Here is a 16538-nt window from a genome sequence, read left to right on the forward strand (position 1 = left end):
AGGCATTCTGATACAAAACCTGAGAACACTCCCAGGCACATAAAGGACATTTGTGTGAAATTTTTAAAAGTTGGACCAACCGTTTTAGCGTCCATAGAAAACGAACTCACACAAACAAAGGTAAACACAACAAATAACATTCGCAACATTTATTTATTTGTTTAATCTATATATCTATAAAATTGAAAATGTGTGTGTGTGTGCATTCTCTACCAAATAACTCTGTCAATTTTCGATCTAGAGACTCGAGATTTGACATAAGGAGTATTGACATTTAGGAAAATCTTTTTAATCGGTTTTCGGACAGAAGTTTGGCTTTCAAGGGGTCAAAGTTCAACGATTTGATCTTTGAAAACTCTACCAAACACCTCCACCAATTTTGGGTCTAAACACTTGAAATTTTAAATGTAGGTTACTTGGACATGGATCAAACTTTTTAATTTGATTTGAGCCTCCAAAAAATAAATATTAAGGGGGTCAAAATTGGGGTCAAAGTTTAAAAAGTTTGACCTATGCGGTCTCTATCAAATTACATAAAAGGTATTCAGAGATAGGGCAAGCTTTTTAATCGGTTTGGGTAAAAAATTTGAGCTGCCAAGGAGTCAAAGTTCAAAAGATTTGACCTTTGCGGTGTCTAACAAACTACTCAGCCAATTTTAGGTCTAAACCTTTGAAATTTATACACAACAGGTATTCAAATATGCGGCAAGCATTTTAATCAGTTTTGGGGCGAAAATTTGGCTGCCCAATGGTCAAAGTTGAAAGAGTTGACCTTTGCAGATTCTAACAAATTTCACTGCCAATTTTGGGTCTAAAGACATAAAATTTTAGATGTAGGTAACTTGGACATGGGTAAAACTTTGTATTTTGATTTGAGACAAAAATAATAATTGTTAATGGGTTAAAATTGGGGTCAAATTAAAATAAAATTGACCTCTACGGTCTCTACGAAATTAGACAAATTTTCGTCTAAACATTTGAAATTTTACATAAGATGTATTCACATGTAGGGCAAGTTATGAACAGTACATAGAGCCCGAGCAAAGCCGGGCTGAACAGCTAATATATATATATATATATATATATATATATATATATATATATATAAAAACCATTCTTGGATTTTTTACCCTTCACCGGACTATCCATTCATGTGAAATCTTTTTATCATTTTTCTTTTACCGCCTATTCCCCTTACCTCACCCTTTTTTTAACCAAGTAAGATCTGTGACTGACTTGTAGTTTCATTAAATACTTTTACATGCAAAATCCGATCCCGCATTTTGCTAATTCCTGCCCTCTGATGAGAAGGAGAGTATTTCTTCGAAACTCCGCGGATTAAGGACTATCCACTTATCTTGTGCTTCCTTTTTTAAAATTAAATATGTTTTTAACTCTTTTTCAAGATGTCTTTTAACATGTTTTATTAATCATTTGTTCATTCCTATTATATATATATATATATATATATATATATATATATATATATATATATATATATATATATACACGTTTTATTTTTTATTACCGTTTTTTTTTTTCTGTTCAGTTACATTTTTATTTCAGCTACGCGACCGTTATCTAACCTCCTCAGACTTTACAGAAAAGTTCGTTTATGGTGGAATGAAGGAATGAATGATGTATATAACATTTATTGGAAGTAAATTGTTATAATTAGATATTTGTTTAAAAGATATTGCAGCAGAAATCGCTTTATCTCGAAATGAAATGTGAGAGGCATCAACGTTCATTTTATTTGTATAAAGTATTTTAGTATTTAGGTAGTGAACAGTGCTGTGTTTTTTTGTTGTTTTTTTTTAGTGATTTAGAGAGGAGATCAGATCTAGGAAGGCCTCTGTCTCCAATGTCGCATTCTGAGCCCTGCATTACCCCCACAATTTTCATCTCCCGCTCCTGAGATATGTTCTTGTCGCAGTGAGTTTGATTCGCAGTTTATCCCGACTTACCCTTTCCGTATTTGCAGTGCCGTTATCATATCTCGTTGCCCTGACAACTATCCGTGCCTGAAACTGTCAAGCGTTTTTCAAAACGCACAACCATTGATTATCCTTGCCTCTCTCGCTTTAGATTTACAACGTATGTGTGTGTGTGTGGGGGTGGGGTGGGGGTCAGTTAAATTGGTTTCTCCCATCGAAGAAACGAATTTTATTTTTCATTTTTCCTAATATTTTATATTACCATAGGAACGCTTAGCCTTTTTTTTTTTAATAATATATATCTATATATAATGTGTGTGTGTGTGTGTGTGTGTGTGTAAATACTTAACTAGCTAAAGATCAAGAGTGGAATTATTTGTTGACTAGAAGAAGCCTGTGGAAATTCCACGGATGTTTATCTATCGTCTTCTCGCTCTTCTTAGCATGAACAGACTTGTCAGTTAATTTGCTTTTAATTATTTTAAATTAAACAAAAAGAAATCATCAAAAATTAGAGTTTTGTTGATTTCATTTAGATCACCAAACCGGTATATCTTTTATTTTGGGTGATGTCTTACTGTGTTAATTGCTTTTATGCTTTTGACTTTTTCATGGACACACACACACACACACACACACACACACACACAGAGCTTTGATGTAAAAACTTGTATTGTACTGTATGCTTTGTCTTGTGGCAGTCATCTGCACCGACAAGGATTAGCAGTAATAGCAAAAAGTGTGGTTGGTTCTATACAAAGCCTTCACCACTATAATCAAATCATCTGTGTGGATTTTAAGTCCATCATATATATATATATATATATATATATATATATATATATATATATATATATATATATATATATATATCTATATATATATATATATATATATGACAGGCCCTTTAAGAAATTCGTTTCTTATCGTTGAGCACTTTCAGTTGAATTAAAGTCGGTCAATTTAGCTCTTATGCATAGATCATCGTATAACGATTAGATCACTCTCTGACTGACGTAAATGAACATTTAAATCAAAATGTTTAAATTCGACGTTATTTCACGCGGTTAATGGTAGCTGAATTGATTAGATCTTCGCTAATCGAGCCAGATATGTCTCGTGATGCGGGGTTCGAATCGTTCGACTGGTATTAATCGTGACACCCTGCACTGAAGATTCCCGAAAGGATGAAACACTAGTGTCTGTAGATATTTAATTATTATAGTAAAAAAATTATATATATATATATATATATATATATATATATATATATATATATATATATATATATATAAGAGCAAATAGTTAATAAAACATGTTAAAAAAAAAACACTTTGAAAAAGAGTTAAAAACATATTTAATCTGAAAAGGAAACACATAATAAGTGGATAGTCCTATTATATATATATATATATATATATATATATATATATATATATATATATATATATATATATATATGCTTCAGAGACTGAGGTTGTGCTCATTTATTTTCATTTATTTTTTTTAGCAATTCAGAGAGGGGATAACATCTAAAAACTCTTCTCTCTGGTTCTACCAGATCAGGCTGCCTGAAAATACTGGCTTAATATCAAAAATGCACCAAACATAATAATATTGTTTTTATTCGTATTATTTGGATTTATCGGACTACTGTTCCCATCTTGAGTGTGATTTTCACAACATTTCGGTCGATGTAACCTCCGACCTTCTTTAAGTGTATCCTGCCGAACTCAGGAATTTGGATGAAATTTCGAGCAGAACCCTTTATTTACTTTATTTATTTACTAGTGTGCTCTTGTTCCGACAGCCATGACTGGATAGAGATATGTCGCCCACACTGAGAATTGAACCTTCAACCTTCAGGAGAATATCACTTTTTACAATTGATTTTTCCAAGTACTCTAACCACTGCGCCACCGAGGTTACATTAACTGAAACGTCGTGAAAATCACACTCAAGATGAGAACAGTGGTCCAATGAATCCAAATAATCCAAATGACCAATCCTCATCTCAAAAATTCAGAAACGTCATTGGGTTTATTTTCTTTTGCAAAAACTCAATCATGTGTTGCAAAGTCAAAAACAGAAAAACAATTTTTTTCTACAAAACAATCAAACCAAACACCATGGATAAATATTTGAAGATATAAAGAATTTGAAGGATAAGCGCGTTTATCAAATGATCATATTCGGCATTGAATAAACTGAAAAGGGTTGATATACCAGAAAAAAAAAACTATTATGGTGCCCAACTTTGCAGATAATAACGAACTCTTTCACTCACTATAAAGAACGGGAAAATATGTTTCTCGACGATTATGGTCGAGATTTTCACTTATGGCAGTCGGACTGACATACGCGAACATTCTTCATTTTGTTAGATATTTGTAGGGCAATACCAAAGGTATTGCTAGCCGACAATTGTTACGATCGTCATAATATTTGTAAAAAATAAAATGTTATCATAGCAAAATAAATATTTACAGAGAAAATTATTTATTTTTAGATATTTTAATAGAAAAGAATGTTAGAACACAAACGATAATTTTAAAATAGATTGACCTCTAGAGTCTGACGTAGCAGTAGAGGTCACTTAAAGTGACGTGAACCTAAGAAAGAAAGGTTTGAAAGATATGTATGATTTTTTTTTTTTTTAGACAATCAGGAAGGAGAGAGGGTAGATGCAGTCGGGGTCGAGAAAGGGAAAATGCGGTCAACAGACGGTGATGGCTTCCAGTAGAGGGGATCAAGTAGAGTTTGACAAAGACTCTTATCATTAATAACATGGGTAGGAGTGTTAGATATCAGCAGGCAACCCCGGGAAGAAAAACTATTCGATGAGTTGCACACATGCAAATGTGTAAAGAATACGGGATTTTCCACCATTGCATAACAGAATGCATAATTTGATTCAGAAATATGTGAGAGAATATCGGGCAAAGATTGAAACAAGATACAAAAGAAATATTAAACATTCCAATAGTAAAAGAATGTTTTGATAAATAAAATCGTCACAAAGAAAAGTTAGTCGGTCAGAGAGCCAGGCTCGTCACCATTTCTCCACCACCCGATAACCGTCTAACCATGCACCACCCCACGCACCTTTCTGAAACGTCAAAACACTACTGATAATTTATAATCAAAAGTTGTTTTGTCGGTGTAAAATAAAAGCAATATATTTTTTATAGATCAACTGTGTTGTGATTTTACTCACTATCAGTGTATATATTGCACTAGCGACAAAAGTAGATGTTAAAAATTATATAGACTGAACAAATGCATTTTGAACAACCGGCCATAGCGAATACATAACAATTTATTGTATGTGCTTTTCTGTTCAATATAGAAAACTTTGTAGAAGGTTCTAGATTTGATTGTGTCTTGGCACACATGCATTTAGTTTGTCGGTCTGCACGTCTGTTGGTGAAGTCATAAGTTATATTCGATTTTCCATCTACTGAGCACAACTCGGCTAGGTTGTTATTCCATTTAGAAAACAAGTGAATATCGACAACTATGACAAAAGCCACCTGAAGAAGGTCAAATAGTACAATAGTCAAAACGTTGTTTAAAAATAACAACAATTAAAGCACAAAAGTTTACAAATGTGAATAACAAAATTCTTGTCAAAGAACTATTGTCAACGTTCAATTCATCTTTTTCTTTCCCAACTGATGCTTTTATATACAATTAGATAGAAGGTTCTAGATTAAACCTCTTGGGTGGATAAGTTTTTCTTTTTACTAATTACAGGGTGGTGTCTTTCTTCCAGATCCTGACGGGACCAAAACACAAACCAAATCTATTCATTTTTATTTATTACGGACTATTATCCTCATCTTTTTTCCTAGTTATTTCATGATGTTTCAGCCAACTATTCCTCTGGCCTTCGTCAGGTGGTAATCGCGACGGATAGGAACTTTGAATCTTCTAACTGCATTCTCTGCAATTACTGCCTTCTGGAGTTGTTGTCGTCTCACCACGTTTTGGCCAAGTAAGCCTCTGGCCGGCTTTGGGTAGACTTGAAACCGCTATCTTCAGACAATTCTCACCTGGAACCATAGAGATTCAACGTCTCTATCAACTGCACCACGGGCCTCGAAGGATGAGGATAATAGTCCGCAATAAATAAAAATGAATAAATAATACTCATCTCAATGAATTCCAATTAAAATAATACAAACCAAATCGTATGTTTTAATTTAAAATGAGTTATTCATTCGGTGATTTTTATAATGTAACGTTGTTATTACTTTTAAAATGAACCAAACGTTGTGTTTAGAGAATCGCAAAAAAAAAAAAAAAAAAAAAAAAAAACTTGGACACGAATTTTTAGGTGAAAGAAAAGGTTATTTGCATTACTTGTTTCGATCGCACTATTGTTCTCATCTTGTGTGTTATTTGTGCAACGTTACAGTCAGTGTAGCCTCCGACCATCGTCAAGCATGCTGGTCGCCATCTTGGAAAAGAAAAGAGAAAAGTTACTGGCTCTGTAGATGGTTTCGTATTCTTGCAGTTTTTTTTTGTTGTTGTTGTTTTGTTTTGTTTTTCACCATGTGAAAAAAAATTGGTTGCCAAGGGGAGGTAATTTAAACACAGTTTTACGGGATTGTTTCTCGTTTACTGTTGAAATTTTAAGGAGGGGTTGTATAATTTTTTGTTCAAAACAAGAAATACAAACAATCAGCCCTCATCTCAAAAATTCAGAACTGTAAAAGTTATTTATTTTCTCGTTTTCGCACACGTCGCCGACATGTATTTACAACACAAGTATGTTTTCTGTCTTTCTTTATTTCTTTCTCGTCAGATAGCAGTCGTGTGTTTTCAGCTACAACGAGTTGAGGTGTTCCCGTAATTCTTTCTAGAACTCATGGGTCAGCCAACTCGCTATTGAAGGGATGGTAGGAGAGAGAAGACTCACATGCTTGTTGAGCGTACCTTTAATCGCCACGCGTCTTTTCCCCTTTCTTCTCTTCCTTCCGATTTTAATACCTATATATGTATTTTATTCCATGACGTCACGCCCACGCCTTAAAATGCCGACGCAACATTAACTCGGCACGTGAGTCGTCAATATCCGTATATGTCCTGACTTGGTGGGATCAGCGACTGCATTTCAAAAATGTTTGATGTTTGTGAATCTGTGTTACCGTACTTAATTTTAAATAGTATTTTCAAGTTAAATTCAATTGTTACGATATTTTCGTTTAATAAATTGTTAAGTGAAATTACGGGATAGTTACAAAATACCATCCCCTCCCCTTTTATATATATATATATATATATATATATATATATATATATATATATACTAGCAAAAGTACCAATCGTTGACTAGGTTCAAAAACAGCCTACAGAAAATAGACTCTGATTTATGAAAGTATGATAGGTTATGAAAAGGAATGGTTGTAAAGAGATAGCTTGGAATTTGGGGGTATCAAAACCAAAGCAAAATATGATGAAAGTAAAAATAAAATAGATAAACCCCATAATTTATTATACCATACCTGTTCATACTGAAACACTTATCACAATATTCTGTGGATCTATATTAAAAAACCTTGTTAAACCTTATGACATATTTCCATTCTATGTCAAGCGCGAACGAACACCCCATAATTTTATTATACCATATTTCTTCAAACTGAAACATAATTATCAAAGTATACTTACGCAGATAGATATGAGAAGTAATTATTAAAGTTTGTGCCTATTTCCATTCTATGGAGGCCAGGCGCAAACGCAGACCCCACAATTTTATTATACCATCTCTATTTAAGTTAAAACATTCTTATCAAAGTATTATTATGTACATCTATATCAAAAACACTTGCATGCGTTTTTTAATAAATTTTTAAATTTTTAATTTCCTTACTTTGTGGACCAAGCGCGAACGCAGACCCCACAATTTAAATGAATCATCATTATGCCAGATCAAACATACTCATTCCTGTGTCTCGATATATCTTCTATCATTATATGTGATCAGTTTTCTATAATAGTCAACCATATAGGAGCCTATTCGTGACCAGACACACATACAGGCGTTCAGCTTTATATATATATATATATATATATATATATATATATATATATATATATATATATATATTGGGTTTGTATAAGGGATTTTTCCTGTTATATGGTTTTCTTGAAGTGGTTCTTTTGCTGCTTCAACCACTTTTTCATTCATGTTGATGCCAATGTGGTTTGGAATCTAGCAGATTATGTATTTATATGAAAAGAAAATGACATAAACATTGAACTCATGCACAGAGAATAAACTATTCAAAGTAACTTTAAACATAAAATTATCAAAAATATTATACCATCCTAGATAGTTTTATCAATATTTAACAGTAAGTGCCTGATATTTCCCGTGAAAGGGGTATGTATCATTTGAAGCAGTTAAATGAGTCTAACTATAGTTCGAGTAATAATCTGGAAAGTCGGCATACAAAACGAGTGTTCAGGGTCGAAGCTCATATTCCTAGCATATGACTTGCGTGTCTTTCAATATCTAGTGGCTCTACCTGTCGGTACTTATGGTTCAAATCATTTTATAAAAAGAATATGGCTAGAATATTGGAACTGATGCACAGAGAATAAACTATTGAAAGTAACTTTAAACATCGAAATGAAAGATAGAAAAAAGATGTCAAGAAAAGAAGAGGTAGTAATGACTAGACTAAAAATAGTTCACACTCATGTCACTCACTCACATCTACTAAAAGGAGAAGAGGTGCCTATTTGCATAACATGTCAGGAGCCCTACACAATACATCATATACTGACGGGCTGTGTGGACTTTGAACGGACCCAAATGAAGCATTACCAGGAGAATCGACTCAGAAAAAAATTGAATTCCTGAAAGAGATTAAAACATACAACAAAATATAACACAAAATTCTACAAAAAAACCCAATAATAACTAACCAACATCTAACACATTATGGTCGTCTTCAAGTCCAACATAAACAAGTTCTTAATGAGCCGTTCCCCTTAAGTAATCCAATTTACCAAATTTCTACTACTAACAATTACTATGATATTGCTTCATTGACTACTGTACACTCATTATCCTTTATCCTCGAGTGGCCTCCGGGCCTTGATAAGTGCAGACTCCTTTGTAAATGACGCATTACCAGGAGAATAGTCTAAAGGAGATATTTAACAAAATCGACCCGAAAAAAGTTATTAAATTCCTGAAAAAGATTAAAATATACAACAGAACATAACAAAAAGATTTTACAAGAAAAACCAAAAACAACCAACATCTAACACATTACAATTAATGTTTCGGTATTATATGACCCAAAAGTGGTTGATATGCCGTAAAATAAAGCAAACAAACAAAACCCTCGTCTCCCCATGTTAATAATGGGTTTCTAAATAATAACGTTATTATTTCAAGCATGGTAACATAGAGGCACAAGTACCAGATGTTTTATATTAGTAGTTGTCTGGGTTAAACTAAGTTACTTCTATAATTTAAATCTCACCTGTCTGTTTAAATGTATGTATGTATGTATGTATGTATGTATGTATGTATGTCTGCCTAAAATTTTCGACAGAGGCGACGGATTTTCATAGGATCGGTTTTGAAGCTCGACCTTTCAAATATCGAAAAATTGGCTAAAAACGTTAGTTTCTTCACCCTCAACTGGGCACTTTTCTACAAGGAGGGGTCGTTTTTTTCGCCGATATTTTCGAAAGTCATCCCCTCTTTTCGATTGACTAGCCTTCCGGTTTGGCGATGGACGCAACGGCAAAGGCCTCGGGTTTTTTTTTTTTTTCCATGGTCTTTTCCTCCTTTGTGGTACGGGTTCGAGCCTGCCTGCCTACTACCACTTCCCTTTTTCTTTTTTTTTTCTTTTTTGCTCAACACACACTTCCAAACACCCGGGCAACGCCGGGCACCCAGGTTAGTTTTAAATAAACGTGTCAGGCGCCTTACACATTAGTCTAAAATATATCAAACCAAATATATAGAAAACGATTCCTTTCATTATATTTTTAATTTGATTTTGTCTAAAACATAATCTTTCACAGCTTGTAGTAATAATAAAATAATAAATAATTATTGATTTTAAACTTCCAGTAAAACTAAAATCTGTAGAGTGTTTTTTTTTTTTTTACGTTTGAAAAATATTTTATTTCGTTTTGTCTAATGTAATTCAGGCTCCTTGAGATTTACATTTTGAATGGCCAGACTCCAGACGCCATGGATAAAGTCATTAAGGAACTCAATGATCCCAAAAGGAAATCTCCAAACGACTTGGACAATGCAATGGTGTCTCTGATCCGTCAGGTTTTGCGAGTGAAGGACGACCCACACGTCGATGTCGCTTGCAACGTCTTCAAAAACAACTGAGGTAAGTCTCTTTTTCGTGATTGTCTTTTAGGGTTTGTATTACTGTACACATAGATTCGAAAAAGTTGTCAAAAAACAAATATATAACAAATAAATGTTATCAAAGGCAAGATAAGTTACTTTTCTACCAAACTGGATATAATTTTCGTGTTTTTATTCAATGTAACATGTTTATTCAGCTCGAAAAGCATACAGTGTTAACCGATGTATTGGAAAATTCAAAATGGCGGCCGACTCTCTCTTTAACACGATAAGTTCGGAAAAAGATGTTATAATTAATAAACTAGACAAAATACTGTTAGAAACTCGTTCAATATATGTTACCGTGACATAACTTGACATATATTCGGTGGTTTTTTAATAGTATTTTTGTCTAGTTTATTATTTATAACACCTTTTCCCGAACTTATCGTGTTAAAGAGAGAGTCGGCCGCCATTTTGAATTTTCCAATACATCGGTAAACACTGTATGCTTTTCGAGCTGAATAAACATGTTAAATTGAATAAAAACACGAAAATTATATCCAGTTTGGTAGAAAAGTAATTTATCTTGACTTTGATAACATTTATTTGTTATATATTTGTTTTTTGACAACTTTTTCGAATCTATGTGTACAGTAATACAAACCCGTCTTTTATTGTTTTATATTATATATAGATACATGAGTAGATTCAATCAACTTGGAATGAGGGACAAGGTCATTACTAATAACGGTAGATTCAAGTAACTAATATACTCAACTCACAAAGTCCAGTTCTTCTAAGCATCATACTCTTAAGATGCAAAGTTATATATATTTGTGGTCCTGGATATGACCTTAAACTATATCCGACGGTGAGGCCCCATCTTGCAGACTTTGGGGAGTGTGGAGCCACCCTTTAATTGCCATTGCTCCCAAGTCCACTCTGACCCGGAGTGGTAATACCTGTTAGGGTCCCAACTATAGGTTAAAGAAATCGATTTAAAAAAAATATATATATTCTATCAAAAAAGTTTTCTTCGAAATCACTGGATTCCGCATTAAATAACCTGAAAAGGGTTGAGATGCCATAAAACAAAACCAACCAACCAAATATATATATATTTGTGCATATATCATACTACCTAACGATGCAGAGTTCTATATATCTAATATATAAAAGGTTATATGTTTGTCTGTCTGTCCGTTTGTCTCCATATTTTCAAACTCTATCTCTCCTGAAACTAAAAGTCGCAGAGCGGCGTTAGGAGCCTCAAATGATTGAATTTTTTATGGACTGTTCTTTTATGGGTCTTTAGCTGGTTAAAATAGTTTTTAAAAGGGTCAAAATTGAGTCAACATTGGAAAAATCGTTATATATTTTGTACATTCATCTTAGTTTATTTAAAATTTTTAATCAGTTCATATGCATGTCACGTTGGTACTGTGGTAACGTCACCAGCTTTGAATGTTGCTGTTTTGCTTTCAGTTTCGATTCTAGCTGATGGCAACCAAATACTTTCTTTTTTACTTTTGAAATCACGATTCTATAATAATATATACTATACGAAATCTGGACAAATTGAAATATCATATTTAAGCATATTTTATGACCGGACAAAGCCGGACGCCCTCCAGTGTGTGTGTGTGTGTGTGTGTGTGTATATATATATATAGAGAGAGAGAGAGAGACAAATTTATTGCATAATATAGTTTTCGATTCATGTGCTAACCAGCAAAATATCATTTTGCTAACTAATTTCCTCTGAAGTTAAGACCCATTCTCTGAAACTCCATGGAATAACGAAACTTTTTAAATTTTACTATTCTTTGCTGAATTGTTGTAATTTCTAAGTTACAGAGTTTATACTGAATTCCTTATATCACTGCTCTCTCTCAAATATTGAGCTTTTTCCTCTAGTTAGGATTATCATGAATATTAAGTTATACTTGCTTTATATATATATATATATATATATATATATATATATATATATATATATATATATATATATATATATAGAGAGAGAGAGAGAGGAAGAGGCAGAATTCTTTCCTTTAAGCCTGTTTCAGTAAATAATACAGATAACTCCTGTTTACATATTTTGGTTCTGATCTTTTCTAGTTTTCTTATTAGTTATCTTGTTTCTGTCAAGAACTGGCTGATATAATTGTCATAGTCACTTATGACCTTAGTACTTTCAGATCTACCTGAATCTATCATCAGGGATAATTACCAGTAAAGATTTTAGGTTATTTGTAGAAGTGTGTTTTTGGGGGAGGTTTTGTTTTTGTTTTTGTTTTTTACCACTCTAATAAATCATGTATTAAAAACACTAATAATTAAAACAAAGAAACCAAATATTAACAAAATAAATTTCAAGAAGAGTGATAATATTCTTAAATACCTCTAAAGGTAACATAGAATAATTAATGTTTCCTTGGCAATAAAACAAAGACTGTTGGCATTTATGATTAAAACTTGATGGGCAAGTCAGATAAAACTAAAGTTTATTTCTGTAAATGAGTGTTTAAATACGTCTCTTTATGAAATGGGTATTCGTGTGATCGTCTATTCATGAATGTCTTTAAAATCAATATTCATTCCAATTGTTGCCATGTAAAAACATCTAATCGTTTTTCCCTAGAATCGTTAGACTTTGGAATTCCCTCCCAGGCCCTTGCTTCTATGACTGTCCTGACATGCAGATGTTCAAGTGTAATGTGAACAGACATCTCGCTGCTCAACTCCCTACATAGCATCCCTGTAGATTTTGATCTCAAATAGAGGCGCCTTGCATTCAAGTGGCAGTGTGCCTTGTTTGGGATGAAATTTAAAAAAAAAAAAAAGGGTGAAGATAAAATTGAGGCAACGTGTCTTTGGCACAATCGATAAAGTTTATGTATTTTTACTAAGGCATTTTTACCATCGGCCAACTTTCCGTAAGCCATCTGATTGGTAGTGTTATTGTCCGCCACAACGGTTCTTACGTATATAAACTTCTGTGCTGAGTGTATCAATAACGTGTGTGAAAAATCTGCAATCCAATTAATGCCGAAGATCGGACAGCACAGGTGAAAATTAATCAGAGAAGTAAGTTTCCGTTAATTAACGGAGATCCGCTTTTTTTTTATATAAAATTGAATAGTGGATCTCCCCCAACACGGCCGACTACGATTTAGCTGATTTTTTTTTCTCCCCTCCTCCTCTCTCGCTTTTCGCCATACAATTTTTGCACCAATTGTAACCCCTAACAATTGCAGAGATAGGTTGGTTTGGAAGTCAATTTGTAAAAGCTGTACAACACATGTCAGCATGTAAACCAGACGTGAAACCGAATATGGTGATCGAAGAATGGATGAGAGTGTTTGGGTAGTAGATGTAGAACAGTTGAGGTAGCAGGGTCAGTTCACAAAGGAAGACTTTATATTTGGGTTTTAGCCGGGGAAAATCGGTACCAAATTGTGAAACTTTAAAAAAAATGGAATTTGCCAGGTGAAGGTCGAACGACGGCATTATGAATATGCATGCGTAATGTAATAGCTATTTATTTATGTTTTAAGTTTTAGCCTTGGAGCAAACATGTCTTCATCGCTCAGGTATTAACCTCAAAGGAAAAAGTAAATCGTAAGCTAAACTTTTGGTTTCGATTCTCGGTGGTGGCACACAAGTCATTTTTTTTTTTTTTTTTTACTTTTTAAATCATTACTATAGACAAGTTGGATGCTATTGGCTAAAATGAATAACAAGAACTAATGGAGAGCGATCATCAAATTAAGTGATAATTTCGCATGTCTTATCTAGCAGTGATAAAATAAGACTGTTGGATTTTCATGACTGAAACCTAGTGGACACGTCAGAGTTTATTTGTATCAAATATCGTTGGATTATGAAAAGGATTATGAATTTTATTAACGATTCTATGAGGTACTTTTTTTTTGGGGGGGGGGACGGTGTAATAAAAAAAATACTTTATTGAAAGACGCGTACGCACATCATTTGCGCATACATTATCCTGAATAAAAACAAAGAGTTATATTTCGGACTAATCAGATAACGTTTTGAATTTATTGGAAATGGTCTTTCTGTGAGCCATTTCGATCTCTTAAAAAAAGCCAGAATTTTCTTCAATAAACTAGTTGAGCCGAAATCCATGGACTGGCGTCCACAGCGCCTCTCTGCGCCTACTGGCACGTCAATTCTCGCATGCTCGCACTTACAAAGCATGAGACAGACAAACAGACACAGACACACACACACACACACACACACACACGCACACAGCTTGAATCCGTTCATTGTCGTCTGCTCATTTAAAACAACTTAAATATTCCCAATTTTACTTACTGAACTAACTTTCTTATATAAAACACCAATGAACAGTGAATTTAACATATTTTAATGAAATACAATTTATATAATAGAGGGGGGAAGTTTTGGTTACGATTTCCTGGCCCCTGTAACGCACGGCTCTTAATTAATCGATTCATAATTCTTCTAATGTCTCAATTAATGAATTCCCCTGTGTTTTTACAAATACTCTAAAAAATATTCACGAACATTGTATGTTTTTTCCATGGCTGTAAACTTCCATTTTAAACATGTACAAAATATTGCTTTTGTGAATATATGCCTTCTGGGCTCATTATTTTGTTTTTGTGTATTTTTTTTTTGTTTTTTTTTTTTATTCAATTTTCACCCCAAACAAGGCACAGTGCCACTTTGAAGCAGGGGGCTACTATTAGGGAATTAATTAGCGGGGTCATTATGAAGGGAGAAGAGTAGAAAGATGTTTGTTAACATTACACTTGAACTTCTGCATATCATTGCAGTTGGGAAAGCAGAATCCCGGAAGGGAGTTCCAAAGACCCGCAGTTCTGGGGAAGAAACTATTGGAGTAAAAGGCTTTCTTGCACCTAGGGATCTCCACTGTAAAGGGATGAGACTTAGTATCTTGTCGGGTTTGTCAGGGGTAGTTACGTCGGGGAGGTACAAGTGTTTGCAGTTCGTCAGAGCATTCACCATTAAAGTATTTGTAGAACAGGCAGAGGGATGCAACATCTCGTCGATCGGACAGAGGTTGAAGCCTAGATGACAGTTCAGGACCTATCAGGTTGGCGACTCTTTTTTGAACCCTGTCCAGGAGCGAGAGACAAGCAGCAGATGCACCAGCCCAGATGTGACAACAGTACTCCATACATGGGCGAATGGTTGCCTTATAGAGGTATAGGATACTGGCAGGCGTAAGTAGTTTTCTAGCACGGTAGAGGGAGCCAACCTTCCTTGCAGCAGCCCTGGCAATGCTCTCAATGTATCTATTCCAGTTCATATTCCCTGTAAACGTTAGGGCGAGGAGTTTAAAAGAAGTACTTTCAGGCAATGTGCTCTTGGCCATTGCTGTGTATATGTTACGTACGTGTGTCTAGTGTAACGTCTAGTAACGAATAAAACTTACGACAACAGATACATTTTTACAACAGACATGTAACAAAAGGGTTGGTGGGTTGTTTTTGTTTTACGGCATTTCAACCCTTTTCGGGCTATTTAATGCCGAATCCAAAGATTTTGAAGAAAACTTTTTTAATAGAATATATTTGTTGTTTTGAAGTCGGTTTCTATTTAACCCATAGTTGGAACCCTAACACGTACTACCACTCCGGGTCAGAGTGAATCTGGGAGCAATGGTAATTAAAGGGTGGCTCCACACTCCTCAAAGCCGGCAAGCTGGGGCCTCACCACTGGATATAGTTCAAGGTCATATCCAGGACCGTAACAAAAGGGACAAATAACAATTCACTGGGGTTCTAACATCGAGCCAATCGAAGAAACATATCTGATCTGTCTCTGATCTTGTTTGACGGATCCTCGGGAACACAGCTACAAAGAAGACTCATCTCAATGACTCAGCAAATATCGAGCTCTCTCTTCAGCAACCTTTATTTCCGATTTTTCCCCATTGGAAAGCTGCCGCTGCTCCTAGACTAAAGCATTCTGATCCCCCTCTACTGGGAGTCATCACCGTCCATAGACAGTATTTTTCCCTTTCTCGACTGACTGCATCTATTCGCCCTTGCTCCCGAGAGACTAAAAAAAAATCATACGTCTTTCTTTCTCAAGTCCACGTCACTTTAATCAGGCCAATCAGAGAAACATACCTAGTCTGTCCCTGATCTTGTTTGGCGGATCCTCGGGGACAGCTGTGAACAAGACTCATCTCAATGACTCAACAAATCTCGAACTGTCTCTTCAGAAACCTTTATTTC

At 34.4% G+C, this 16538-nt stretch overlaps 1 protein-coding gene across 2 annotated transcripts in view; it reads left to right on the plus strand.

The window, feature by feature from the left end:
• The window catches only part of LOC145252784 (crystallin J1A-like), a 624153-nt gene that overhangs the window by 267507 nt on the left and 340108 nt on the right, over nucleotides 1–16538 (plus strand). For both annotated transcript variants that reach the window (XM_080112726.1, XM_080112727.1), the window contains exon 6: nucleotides 10122–10315. In XM_080112726.1, coding sequence (XP_079968852.1) covers nucleotides 10122–10314 — 193 coding nt within the window. In that variant the 3' untranslated portion in view covers nucleotide 10315. The remainder of the gene's footprint in view (nucleotides 1–10121; nucleotides 10316–16538) is intronic.

Source organism: Euprymna scolopes, chromosome 29 (assembly GCF_053919585.1).
Source record: "Euprymna scolopes isolate OS-2025 chromosome 29, ASM5391958v1, whole genome shotgun sequence".
NCBI classification, from domain to species: domain Eukaryota; kingdom Metazoa; phylum Mollusca; class Cephalopoda; order Sepiida; family Sepiolidae; genus Euprymna; species Euprymna scolopes.